This window comes from Podarcis filfolensis, assembly GCF_964270895.1.
Source record: "Podarcis filfolensis genome assembly, chromosome: 4".
Taxonomy (NCBI): domain Eukaryota; kingdom Metazoa; phylum Chordata; class Lepidosauria; order Squamata; family Lacertidae; genus Podarcis; species Podarcis filfolensis.
Window position 1 is genome coordinate 90,374,217 of NC_139607.1, and position 14,103 is coordinate 90,388,319.

General features: G+C 45.4%; 1 protein-coding gene across 5 annotated transcripts in view; it reads left to right on the forward strand.

Moving 5' to 3' along the window:
- The window catches only part of GRM5 (glutamate metabotropic receptor 5), a 259,832-nt gene that overhangs the window by 241,527 nt on the left and 4,202 nt on the right, over positions 1–14,103 (forward strand). For 3 of the 5 annotated variants that reach the window (XM_083609575.1, XM_083609571.1, XM_083609572.1), the window contains one exon: positions 3,738–3,833. The exons of the other annotated variants lie outside the window; for them this stretch is intronic. Coding sequence is in view for 2 of the 3 variants with exons in the window: in XM_083609571.1 (XP_083465697.1) it covers positions 3,738–3,833 (96 nt within the window). In the remaining variant the exon portion in view is untranslated. Of the gene's footprint in view, positions 1–3,737; positions 3,834–14,103 lie in introns of those variants that run through there. 5 annotated transcript variants of the gene reach the window in all.

The window sequence follows — 14,103 nt, forward strand, 5'->3', positions numbered from 1 at the left end:
TTAAGGGGCAATTATGGGGCAATAAATCACTTACCAGTGACAGTTGTGCATGTGTAGGTGCTCCACACAATCAGGACCCCTGGTTGTGCAGGTTTCCCTATGGGAAAAGGCCACAGCTCAGGGCTCATCCAGTCTTGTCCTTGCCCCACTGCTTTCCCCTAGAAAAAACCTCAATATTTACTGCTGAATCAGAGCAAATGTCCATTGGGCTCTCCAGGTAGGATTCCCTGTCTGGAATTCTGGAGAGCCATGGCCAGTCACTGTAAACAATACTGACCAAGGTGTTCCAATGGTGTCCATAAGGCAGGTGCAACAGAACTACACATTTACTTTGCTCACGGAGACATGGATGACTAGGACTTATTTGTAAGCACTCTGCAAACCACAACCCGTGCATTTTAATTTAAAGCCTTCCTTGGGGGAATAGAATTTGATGTTCTTCTTCAAAGAGAATTATCTTGGGGCATATCAACACCACAGACTTAAAACGGCTTTATTAGTTGTGCTTCTGGGAGATTCTCTAAGGATTTCCTATGGAATTGTCAATACCCTTGACCCAAACTACAAATGCTATTTGGGGGGGGGGGCTAATGATACAGCTATGAAACTGCCACGTTACATAGATAACCCTAGATATTAAATGGATATTACTGAAAGGATTCAGAAAGAGATTTCAGAAGGAGGAGGAGGAGGAGGAGGAGAAAGCTAGCCTGAGAGGAAGGTTTTAAAGTGAAATGTGATTTGCATTTAATAAGAACAAACTTGAACAATTCAGTTGTTGTGATGTGTGAAGTTTGGACACCAGCCGGCAATTCTCACCTGCAATCCTGACACTCAGTTCTAGGGGTCTTTTGACACTGAGACCTTGCACTACAGAGTTTGGCACCCCAAGGGTTTACACAGACCACAGAGATAAAATGAGAAGGTCCCGTGGATAGGTCTGGCAGTGGTGCACATCAGTAACTCCTCTTTTAATTGCTGCCAGTGCAACGTGCTTGCTTTTAAAAACTTAAGAACTTATTATCACAGTGGACAACCAATTGTCTATGGGAAGCCTGAAAGCAGGACCTGAGTGCAACAGACACTCTTCATTTTTGATTTCCAGCAACTGATATTCAGAGGCGTGCTGCCTGTCCCCTCTCTCAGCTTCCATGTTCCAATTACATACCCCCCACTGTCTCATTTGATACATGCCTGAGCTAAAGAATTGTTATTATGGTGCCCGCATACGTATTGCAAAGTGTTTTTCAGGTTCTTAAGAACATACTTTGAGTCTCTGCCCCAAAGCCTCTGCAGGTCTTGTTTTCCATTGTGTTTATTAAGTTTTATCAACAAACATGACAACAGAGTATGGTCATGAATTGCAGCTTTTAAATAATGAATTCTGGTTTGAGAAGCAGAGCCATTCCATCATAGCAGAATTGTGGTCTTTCTGCCCTCCTCTCCTCCTTGGAACTACAAATCTATGGTTTTCAAGCACCAGTTACTGCTACACATGTTTTGAGGCTTGCACCCAGAGTAGAATTATGTATTTCACTCTTTGGTTTTTATAGATAATAGCCGTATCCCATTGTAATGCTAAGAGTATACCTGCACTTCAAACTCATACCATCTACTCCATAGACTTTGGGGAGCTGCAATTTGGTGTGAGTGCCAAATATTCTCTGCTTAGGATCCCTCATCCTTCTTGTAGAACTACAATGCCCAGAGTTCACTAGGGAGAGGGAATGGTGGCTAAACCAGTTTGTAGTGGACATGCTTTCTATTCCACAGGCAGAGAACCTGGGGCCCTGGGGCTGCTGTTGGACTCTAGCTCCCATCAGCCACTCCAGCATGCCCAGCCGGCAGGCATGATGGGAGTTGTAGTCCAGCAATAGCCAGAGGATCACCAGAATTTCCCCCTCTCTGCTCTAATCCCTGGCTAGAATGAATTCACCGGATGTCAGAAATAGATTACTGGAGGTGGTATCATGTGGTTTTTCTGTGGGTTGTATTCAATGTGTGCAGTGAACAAAAGGCAGCTCGTGCAAGCAATTTTTCCCTTCTCCTCCCCTCTACACTCTGCAATTCCTCCCTGGGGAATGACTAAAAACATCTGGAGGGCCACAGATTCCCACCCTTGAAGGAGAGAATAAATTTTGCCCTTGTGGTGATGACCCAAAACAGCACCATGCTTCTAATGGAGCAAGCTTCTGCTTATAGAAGTTCACACTGCATTCAGTATCAAGATGTCATGGCCTCCTTTTGTGGATTTCCCCCTCCCTAGGACATGATCTGTAATTTTTTCTTGGTTCCTTTCTTCCTCTTGGGCGCTTTTCTTTCCCTCCCAATATGAGCGAAGGCTCCTTTGTCTCCGGAAGAGGACTCCTGTGATCCAGTTTGACTTCCTTTGTATCTTTCAGTGGTTTCAACTGCAGCCAAAGTGCCTCAGCTTTTTCATTCATTTAGGAACCCCGACTTGAGTTAGTACGTATGCATATTATCTCTCTGTCTACCCTGCATGGTTCTCATTTATAACCTGCAATCTCAGCACAACCTTGCACAGAACACTGCTTTGGTGGAATCAGTAATTGGTCAGAGATATTAATCGACGCTCCGGCTACATCACAAATGCCACTTTGACATGCGTTCTGAAGCTCGCTGCTCCGTTTTGGGTGTATTTGGAGCTGAGAAGCCAGTTGTTTGGGATGCACCAGATCAGAGATGGAGGACCTGTGCCCCTCTGGATGCTGTTTGACTCCCAACTCCCATCAATCCCAGCCAGTATAGCCAGTGGTCAGTGATGATGGGAGTTGGAATCTAACCATATATGGGAAGCCACTCCTCCTCTCAATGAGCGTGTTACAGCTATCTCTCCCACCACACCCATAGTCCCCACAATTTTGCTCCCCAAAGCACAATACGAGCACCGGCGGGACCGTTATTATTTTCCTGCAACACTAACTCAATTCTCAGCTAAGGGTTGGTTGCCTGCTCCTTTTGGCTATTCCCCACACATTAACTGATGGCCAGTAAATGGGATCCCTATTATATTTTGTTATTTAGATGCTACTAATGAGGGCACTTAAATAATGATACTAAGTACTAATGGGATTTAATGAAAGAAATGGAATACCACCAGCAGATGCTGAACACAGCCCACACCAAGGATGGGGAAACTTTGACCCTCCAGATGTTGCCAAACTGCAACTTCCACCATCCCTGACCATTGGCCATGCTGGCTGGGGCTGAAGGGAGCTGGGTTCCAACAGCATCTGAAGGTCCACAGCTTCCCTATCCTTATCTACACTTTCCAAGGTGGAATCCCATGTCCGCATGTGGAATAATCCCCTCCACTCCTGGTAGCTGCTTCCAATCAGAACATGCACCCCAGGAGAGGCTGATTTTCACCAGAGGAGCACTCTTCCCTTACAACATCTCCTTCCTACAACTTCTCCTCCCAATCCTTCCATTCCCCCTTGCTTGGGGTGGGGTTCCTAAGCACATATCACATAGTAAAGGGCTGGTATTTTGGATCCTGTTTGCCAAACACACAGACACACGCCAAAGGAACCAAGTGGTCCACGCTTAGGGCTGTAAGGTCTATGGCAGCAGAGGCCTTTGGGAGGCTCACTGTGATATGCGCATGTGCCTTCCTCTCCCTCCCTTTGCACAGCCACCATACGACAGGGCGACTCCCGAGCACATGGTCACTTCACTCTGTTTTTGTTGCTCCTGTCCTCGTCCTGATGTGTTAGGTACAAAGGCAGGAAGCTGGCCCAGCACAAGTCGGAAATAGAATGTTTCACTCCAAAGGGGAGTATGGGAAATGGTGGGAGAGCAACCATGAGCAGGTAAGCAAAAGCATGAGCGCTGCAACCCCCTCCTTTCCCAGGCCGTGTGAGATGTCTGTCAGTCGGAGGAGCATCTCGAGAGACATTGTAACCCACCTCCTCAATGTGTCAGCGCTGTACATCCCATACGATATGTCTGTAGAAGCTCGGACGCCACCGCTCCTTGTTTCCTTGTATGTTGTCGGAACCTGCAAACAGGGTTGCTAAGCCAACCTGGTCTCCTCTTGAGTCTGTAACAACAGCTTGATCTACAGCAGGTGAAGGGGGCAACTGCATGGAGAATGGAAGTGTTACTGCCTCATGTTTGTTGATCAAGGAGCAAAGAAAGGTCAGCTTAAACAGAAGCTGGCAACCCTAGCTGCAAGACGGACACTGCCTTTCTCAGTGACGGGAACTGTTTTGTCCGCGATTCGTTATTTTGCTGCCAAAAAGGAGACTCTTTGCAACAAAACATCCCCCCTGCTGGTATGTGTTTGGCCTAGCCCAGATGGCAAAGAATCATCAGCATCGGTCTCTGGCATGTGTTGCTCTGGGCTACACACATGGTGAATTTGTTACAAATGTGCCACTGGCTTTATCCTTTTTATTTTAATACCAGTGATGCATTGTAATGATCGGACAAGGGCTTCCTGGGGCACTCTTGGCATTACTGAAGTACTCTCAGGCATGCATAGTCGACAATGACAGCACTACAAAATGCATGCCAAGAGCTTAAAGGATGTCTGAACAAACCCAGAGATCGCCACTGAAGGACTGTGTACTGCACTGAGCATGGAGACAATAAACAAAGAAATTAATAAGCAGCTTGGGGAGCTCAGTCCTACCTCCCAAAATCTCTCACCTGGCCTCCAGTATAGAGTTCTACTTATGTCCACCAAATGCATCTGCACTTACGACTCTTTCTCTTGTATGGGATGAGATACAAGCAATGAAGGACTCTTCAGCCAAGAGAAGGGGAGAGAAATGTGATTCAGTTCGCATTCAAAGGTGAACCTGCCTTCAAAATAGGAAAGCAATTTTTTCTCTAATTTTCCAGGTCTTACAAGTTCTTGTCAGATGCTGCCAGCCCAGAAGCAGGCAAGTGAGCTTCAGATGGCAGGGAGCTAGGAGTTTGGATGATATCTATCCTGTTTTTGAGAATCTTCTCCTGTGGAGCAAACATGTCACAGTCCAAGCTATTTTGTTTCTAAGCATTTCCCCCAGCAACTTTAACATGCACAAAGGACATTTATTCATTCTTGCTAAATTACTTTCCCTAAAAATTCTTCATCAGCATAAACTTGGAGACATGCATATTTCTTCCAGATATGGCAAGCTCTATATTTCCTTTTGACAGCTCTAATATCAATACATCAACTTTTACAACTATCATTCCATCCATATATTTAGCTTATCACGTTGACACGTCTCTTAACCCAAAATTTATTGACCATCAACTGATAAACAAAACTTTAAGTGCCTTTATGACCTTGGATGATAAATTGAGCTTTCACCAAATTTGAGATAAACCTGTAGCCATGACCCAACATTCTTCCTATGTTTATGAAAACCAACCATTCTGCCTTCTGAATGAAATTGAAATCAGTTACCCAAAATTCTTCTGAAGCTCACTTTAGGGCTGTGTACTTCCTTCAAAAAATTATTACACTTAATTATTTACATTGTCAACTTCTTAATTATTTCTCATGGACCATCCTCATTTGGGTATGACTTGATTTTGTTAAAATAAAATATGATCTGTACTTTATTTGGAGATAGATTAATATATCAGTAGCCATTCCAGAAAAATTAAAGCATCTACAGTATAGTGTAATATCCATGACACTGTGAAAAATTAGATTCTGACCAGAGATAGTAGGATTTGTCATTTTAGCCAGGAATCATGAACAGGCAGATCCAGATCCCTAGAGCAATCTCATCTGACAGCTGAACCAACTTTTAATCAAGATGAAGTAGAAAGTTTACAGTTTCACTTGCAAGGAGTATAAACTTGGTTGCTAAAACCGTAAGAGATAAAGGAATTTCCCATTTTAGCGTTGACATTCCTCTCTGGGTGCTACATCTACTATCCCAAATATGCCTGAATGATAGTTCTCCATCATTGTCAAGTTCTTACGGTGACATGTCTCCGTCATTATTTTAGAGCCTGACCACCTCGGTGACAAACTGTGGACAGGATTTCAGAATGGAAAACAGTGTGTGTCCCCACCAAAAAAAATACGAAAGTCAACCTTCTCCAAAAGCATTTGGATAAGCTACAAAACATCATTCAGAATGAATAACAATCCTTTTTAATGGACTCCCGGGTGTTCCTTCCATGGCGATCTCTTGAGTTGTTCAGGTCATCAATTTAATCCCTGCTGTTCTGTCTTTCTATTCCCTCGCTGGGCTTCAATGATGTCAGCAGTGGTCGATTGTGTTCACACATCTGCTCAGGATTGATCCACAGCTTCTGTTTGTTTGTCAACCTCTCTGTGTGGCATTCTCTCTCTCTCTCTCCTTCTGCCCCCTCCATCTCTCTCTTCCCTCTTTTTCTCTCTCTTGTCGTGGCTGTGCCCGTTTCTAACTTGATTGATCTGTTCTGGAAAAAGAACAGCAATTCAGTTGAAGAACAAGAAGCAAATTGGTGGGGAAGAAAAGTGCATGCAAATATCAATTACTCATATGCCGATTTAGCCTGTTGGCAGCAGGGAGGGGGCTGCTTCTCCACAGTATATGCAATCTTTGTCCTGTATATTTTCCCTCCAGTGAAGAGCCAATGTTCATTCTATAGCATGATGAATTTCATTTCAGTAGAGTGGAGAGACAGCACGCTCTTGAGGAAGGTGCCCTACATTTGCTAGCTTAAATCTTATTAAATAGGCTGAGGACGTTTCTACTTGCATGGAGGTAAATGTGCCTGAAATCAATGGGGCTTTACTTCCAAGGAATTTTGGTACAGAAGTCTCACAGGTAGAGCAAAGGTCTACCAGCAAACCCAAGAGAGAATTTTAGATATGCATGTCTGGTGGGAGAATTCCGCTTTCCTCTGCAGGCCACAGACATGTCAGTCTTGGTGTGGTGAATCTGCAGCAGTGCTTTGGAGCATTGATGCATTGATGCATGACCTTACCATGTCAACTGTGTGACAAGTGAGTGTGTGTGCTGTGAGACTGTTTGGAATATGAAACTTGTTCATGTCTTTGAATTCAGGCTGGGCAATATATCATCCATAACAGGTTTGAAGTCCATACTGTGATATCGGTTTCATAATTTTTGACCTGGCAATATATCACGAATCATGGTGTGTGTGTGCGCATGTGCTATGCAAAAAATTAAATGTGGGGGAAACTGTGAAGACAGCCAATGCTTCTCTCGATTCCTGCAGCACTGTTGACTCTGCTGGCTCAACTTTCCCCTGCCTCCTGCAGGGGGAAAACCGTGAAGCCAGCCAATGCCTCTACATAGCTCCATCCTTATTTCAGCCATCATGATATATCGGTATATCATAATGTTTAGCTGGTGATATATCACGATGTTGAAAACCAGATATCAGCCAGCCCTGCTTTGGATTAATGCTCATGTTTTGCGCCAATAACACAGCCTTGGCACAATGGGCTTTGGCAACCAATCCTGTACTTCCCTTGCCTTGCGCAGTGTAGACCAAGAAGGTAAATAAACACTGCAGCCAATAAAACAATTGTTCACAATTCCTTAGCTCAGGTTTAGGGAACTTTTGACTTTCCAGATGCTGCTGAACTACAATTCCCATCAACCCCAGCAAGCATGGCTTACTGATGGGTACTATAGTTCAGCAACATCTGGAAGGCCAAAGATTCCCCACATCTGCCTTTTGGGAAAGGATTGTCCAAGTCTTCATCATATGAATGTCGATAAAACCCAGTAATGGACGTGACAACAGAAGGAACTGAGGCTAGAAGAGCAGAAACCATTTTCTCTTTTCATGTAGGCACAGATATTTAACTTGTGTTGTTCTAGTTATTTTCTGACTGTGCCAACACGGGGATAAATCATGGCAGGGATGAAGGACCTTTAACTCCCTGGATGGTGATGGATCCTGCTCCCATCAGCTCCAGCCAGCAAGATCAATGTTCAGGGATGAGGAGAGTCCATAGCCTAGAAACATCTGGAGGGCTGTAGGTTCTCTGCCCCAGATTTAAGGCATTGAGATTGGCTGACTTATCATCACAGAGACAAACCCTCATGCAAGCTGTTGCGAGATAGATATACGCTTCTTATTTGTTGCATTTAATTAAGTCGGTAATTTTAAGCCAAAGTCATAGCCGCGCTACCAAGGCATCGATGTTTTGACAGCCTCATAAAACATCCCATCACATAATTGATTTTAGATGATGGAAGTGAAAGCTATTAGTGGGTGGCTTGTGACTGATTGTTGCTCAAATATAAAAGTGCCTTGCAAACAACTAACATCATGCACATAAAAATGTTTCATAGAATCATAGAGTTGGAAGAGACCACAAGGGCCATCGAGTCCAACCTCCTGCCAAGCAGGAAACACCATCAGAGCACTCCTGACATATGGTTGTCAAGCCTCTGCTTAAAGACCTCCAAAGAAGGAGACTCCACCACACTCCTTGGCAGCAAATTCCACTGTCGAACAGCTCTTACTGTCAGGAAGTTCTTCCTAATGTTTAGGTGGAATCTTCTTTCTTGTAGTTTGGATCCATTGCTCCGTGTCCGCTTCTCTGGAGCAGCAGAAAACAACCTTTCTCCCTCCTCTATGTGACATCCTTTTATATATTTGAACATGGCTATCATATCACCCCTTAACCTCCTCTTCTCCAGGCTAAACATGCCCAGCTCCCTTAGCCGTTCCTCATAAGGCATCGTTTCCAGGCCTTTGACCATTTTGGTTGCCCTCCTCTGGACATGTTCCAGTTTGTCTGTGTCCTTCTTGAACTGTGGTGCCCAGAACTGGACACAGTACTCCAGGTGAGGTCTGACCAGAGCAGAATACAGTGGCACTATTACTTCCCTTGATCTAGATGCTATACTCCTATTGATGCAGCCCATAATTGCATTGGCTTTTTTAGCTGCCGCGTCACACTGTTGGCTCATGTCAAGTTTGTGGTCAACCATGTTTCATGTTTTGTGGTCAACCATGTTTCATGTTTGTGCAACAGCTCCCATTTTGTGGTTTTCTCTCTTTCTTGCTTTCCGTGGAAGGAAATTGCTTGGGAGAAACCACCTTTCCAGCTCAGTGAACATGATGTTGTCAGGCTCCTGTTTCTGTTTGAGCTGATGCATTGACTTTTCCCAGGGTATCATTGTACGCAACATGGCCACGACGCAGCTTCCAACCTTTGAAGCCGAAATTGGTTTGCATGGTCCATTCTAACACCTAGAATCCAGAGATGGAGGAACATCTAAGTTCTGTTTGGCTGCAATGCCTGAACAGGAAATATGGGTGCTAATAGGAGGCATAGGGTCCTACTCACTCATCCCCTTCCACAACATCCATGTGTGCTCCAAACCACCCCGTCTCTGATCTCGGCCTTCTCCTGCTGAATGGGGAACGTACAAAGAGAACTACCTACTACTCTAGTTTGCTTTAACGTTGAGTAGAAGCCCTGTGTGATCAGGAACCCTGAAAAAGGAGGGTTCTCAATCTCATGGAGACTTCTACTCATGTTCAAGCAAACACGAGCAGGGGTCCCCTTCAGACCTTCCTCATTCAACATAGAAAATTTGGGGCATGCAGAAGTAGGGGTGTTGTGTATAATTGCGGCTGCCCCATATCAAAAGGGATATTGTAGAGTAAGTAAAGGTTCCGAAAAAGGCAACCCAAATGATCAAGGGGCTGCAGTAACTCCCCTATGAGGAGGCCATAGCCCCAGGTGCCTGTCATTGGGGATCTCTGGGTCCCAGAGCCCAGTCTGGCAGTGCCACCGCACCCCTGGCCCCTCACTGATGCCGCCTGGTTAGTGTTGGGGGGATGCACCCATAGGCAGGTGGACAGGCAGAGTGGTGCCATGCAGCACAGCCCCGTGAACCCTCCATGCCCAGTGGCGGCAGTGAAGGTTAGGCTGCTGTGGCAGGATTTTGTTTATCCTGCGTACCCAGTGCCTGGTCCCACCCGTTGCATGTGCACATGCACGCTGGGTGCCAACGAATTGAACAACACTGCTGATTTGCTCCCACGGGAAGTAGCGATGGCCACCAACTTTAGAAGAGGATTAGGGAAATCAACAGAGGATATGGCTATCAATAGCCATCATGGCTATCTACCCTATACACTGTTGGAGGCAACAAGGCTCTGAATACCAGTTTCTGGGGGGCACATGTGGAAAAAGAACTGCTGAGGGCTCCTTAGACAAAAGGGTGCTGGACTAGTTGGATCTTTGGTTCAAGCCTAAGACTTCAACAGGGATCTCTAGACCTTTGATGGAGGTATTTTAAGCAGAGGGTTGTTATAATAATAATAATAATAATAATAATAATAATAATAATAATAATAAATAAAAATTATTCCTGCCCTTCCTGGTTCAGAAAACCGGGCTCAGGACGGCTAACAACAAATTTAAAACACTTAATTGATGCAACAAAAAATAGCATAAAATACAGTATAAAATGTGAATAACAATAAATTCAGAATTCAAAAATCAATTTAGGGGGGGGGGAATCCATCCAATAAACATTAGATGATCACCAGGGCTAGCAGGCTAAGTTAGTCCTATTTGGGCCAGTGAGGAGACCAGGGGAGAATTAGCTGTGGGATCCCAGAGCAGGTAATCTTCATAAAAAGGGGAGGGGAGGGAAGGAAGGAAGGGGAATAAAAGATCAGGCTAAGTTCAAATTGAAAGCCAGGTGGAATAGCTCTGTCTTACAGGCCCTGCAGAAGGAAGTTAAATCCTGCAGGCCCTGGTCTCATGGGACAGAGCATTCCACCAGGTTGGAGCCATCACTGAGAAGGCCCTGGCCCTGGTGGAGGATAATCTGACTTCCTTAGGGCCCGGGACCTCTAAACTATAGTTATTCATGGACCTTAAGGTCCTCTGTGGGGCATACCAGGAGAGGCGGTCCCATAAATATGAGAGCCCTAAGCCACAAAGGGCTTTAAAGGTCAAAACCAGCACCTTAAACCTGACCCAATACTCCACCGGGAGCCAGTGCAACTGGTAAAGCACTGGGTGAATATGCTCCCATGGCAGGGACCCCATGAGAAGCCTCGCTGCAGCAATCTGCACCTGCTGGAGTTTCTGGGACAGTTTCAAGGGCAGCCTCTCATAGAGCGAATTACAGTAGTCAAGCCTGGAGGTGACCGTCGCATGGAAGGAGGTTAAATTCTGAAGGGCCCTAGTCTCATGGGACAGAGCATTCCACCAAATCGGAGCCATCACTGAGAAGGCCCTGGCCCTGTTGTGGTTGCAAGATTGCTCCATTGAGCAGGGGTTCCTCTACATGACGTCTCAGGTTTCTCCCAACTCTTAAAAACCTATTCATTTGCTTTATGCAGAATCAGGCTATTGGTCCTCTAGGGCAGCACTGTCTGCGCTGACCAATGGCAGCTTACCAGATTTTCACACAGCCATAGGATAGGCTGGGAACTGAACCGGGGACGCTGTGTGTTCCATCACTTTGCATGTCTTTCTTGTGCAAAGCCTGGCTTGTTCAGCCTGAATGTCGCAAGCCCTTGTATAGCTTGGCAGCTAGGCAGATCTGAGACACTACAGAGCTATGCTGCTGTTTGTTTTTATGGTAGGCTCACAGCTCCAGCCAAAGCTTTGAGTGTCTTCCCCCCAAAAAAATGGAAGCCTAAGGTGACTTTTACTATCTTGCAGCTGCAACTGCAGAAGAGGAGGAGAAGAAAAACAGCATTTTAACTTGATTTATCCACCGCTATAAGCACTCATCTGTGCTCTTTAAAAAATAATTACAAAGGTGCAGAGATTTTTTACAGCAGTGAGTTTGCCAGAAGATGCTGCACATTCAATGAGCTATTGATGCCCCCGAATTCCTGGGAACTGCAAGAGGGGAGAGTGCTGTTGCCCTCAGGTTCTGCGTCAGGGCTTTCCACAGGCATTTGTCAGCCGCTGTCATAACATGACACTGGATAGCTCAGTCGGTAGAGCATAAGACGCTTAACCTCAGGATTGTAGGTTTGAACCCCACATTGGTCAAAAGATTCCCGCATTGCAGGGGGTAGACTAGATGGTGCTCAGGTCCCTTCCAATTCTCCAGTTCCATGATTGTATGATTTCATGGCATAATGGGCCATCAGCCTGAGCCAGCAGAAATCTTCCTTCATTATTTCTGTTCAAGCATTCGCCATGCGCAAGTGCTGAATGTGCGAAGGGGCTTCTGAGAATGCACCTGGGTTGTTCTGTCTCAAGTAACAAAGATATGTGGGGAGGGGGACAGCCCATAGCTCAGTGGTGGAGGGTCTGCTTTGCATGCAGAAAGTTCCAGGTTCAAGTCCTGGCATCTCCAGTTAGGAATGGGAATGTCCTCTGCTGAAACCCTGGAGAGCTTCTGCCAGTCAGTGAAGACAATGTTGAGCTAGGTGAGCCATTGGCCTGATTCAGTATAAGGAAGTTTCCTATGTCCCACTGTGGGGGAATGCATGATAGGAGCATAGCTGTCAACTTTTCCCTTTTCTTGTGAGGAATCCTATTTGGAATAAGGGAATTTCCCTTTAAAAAAGGGAAACGTTGACAGCTATGGATAGGAGAAACAAAAGTTATGATGAATTTTCATGAGACTTTTAAAAAGGGGGAAAGAAACTGATGTGAAAATATGCAAAAATATGCAAACATGCAAAAAAAATGGAAAAATAGGAAATTGAGAGAAACAAAAAATGTCAGATTCACCCATTCCTCTGTGGGTTAGAGAGAAAGGGAGGGAGGGAGAAAGAGAGAGACATGCCTGCCTGCCTGCCTGCGAGCTTGGCAAGGGTTGGAAAACCCAACCAAAATCTTAACAGCAATAAGGACACCTTGTGGCAGGGATGACAAAGGTGAAAGATTATTCGAGGGATGAAAAGCATTGGGACTGCATTCTGTGGAAAGCTGCCTTCAGTATTTGAGGAGGGACAATGACTTTTGCATATTTGTCAAACGTCGCTTTGTTTTCCCTCAACGAGAAAGCCAGTGATGCGATCTGACTGACCCCCTCAGTTAAACCTCCCGGATGGGCAAAGAGACTGACACATGGGTCCCGAGGCCTATTTGGGTAGAGGTGGGTGGGAGAAGGGAATTTAAAAATGGCTTTCTGCCTCCAACTTCCTGGAAATGCCACTGGTTTTTATGATTGACGCGCTTTAGGGAGCGAAGAGGCTTAATTTGCTACATGAACATGACACAGAGCTCTACAGTAAAAAAAAAAGAAAGAAAGAAAAGGAACCAGTCTGGCACTTTCAATATATGGACATGGCAAAGAGCCCAGCTTGGGGTGGCAGCCGCTGACAGGAGACTCAGTGCCTCCCTGGCTATTAAATGACACACTTCTGATCTGTTAAGCAGGTGGCCTGTAATTAGGCAATTAGCTCCCAACAAGGCCAGTTGTGTAGTCACCCTGAATGGCTGGACAATCCTCTCAGAACCTAGGTGGACAGTACGTGAGGGAAATGAATATATGCACGTAAAACTTCCTCATCAAAAGACTGCTAACTCTCTCTATTCCTGCGTTCTGAACAGTCTGGAGGTTCCAGGTCAGGAAACCCAACCCCTAATCTCAGGGTGAATGAGAAAGACCATCATAATAACACATGTCACAGCCTCACTGTGGCTACCTTGCTTTGGGGAGGGGCTGCAATTTTTCCCCACTGTAATAATAATTTTATTATTTGTATCCTGCCCATCTGACTAGGTTTCCCTAGCCACTCTGGGCAGCTTCCAGCATATATAAAAACATAATAAAACAGCAAACCTTAAAAACGACTGCCTTCAGATGTTTCCTAAATGTTATATAATTACTCATCTTCTTGACATCTGATGGGAGGGCGTTCCACAGGGTGGGTGCCACTACCAAGAAGGCCCTCTGCCTGGTTCACTGTAGCTTCACATCTTGCAGTGAGGGAACCACCAGAAGGTGCTCGGAGCTGGACCTGAGTGTCCAGGCTGGATGATGGGGGTAGAGGTGCTCCTTCAGGTCTACAGGGCCCAGGCTGTTTAGGGCTTTAAAGGTCAACACCAACACTTTGAAATGACTCCATAGCTGTCGATTGAGACAATGAATCTAAGTCCACAGCTTGCAAGCATGTGAGTTTCCCTACGGGGAATATCCCATGCAGGTATTCCCCTGCTTCTTC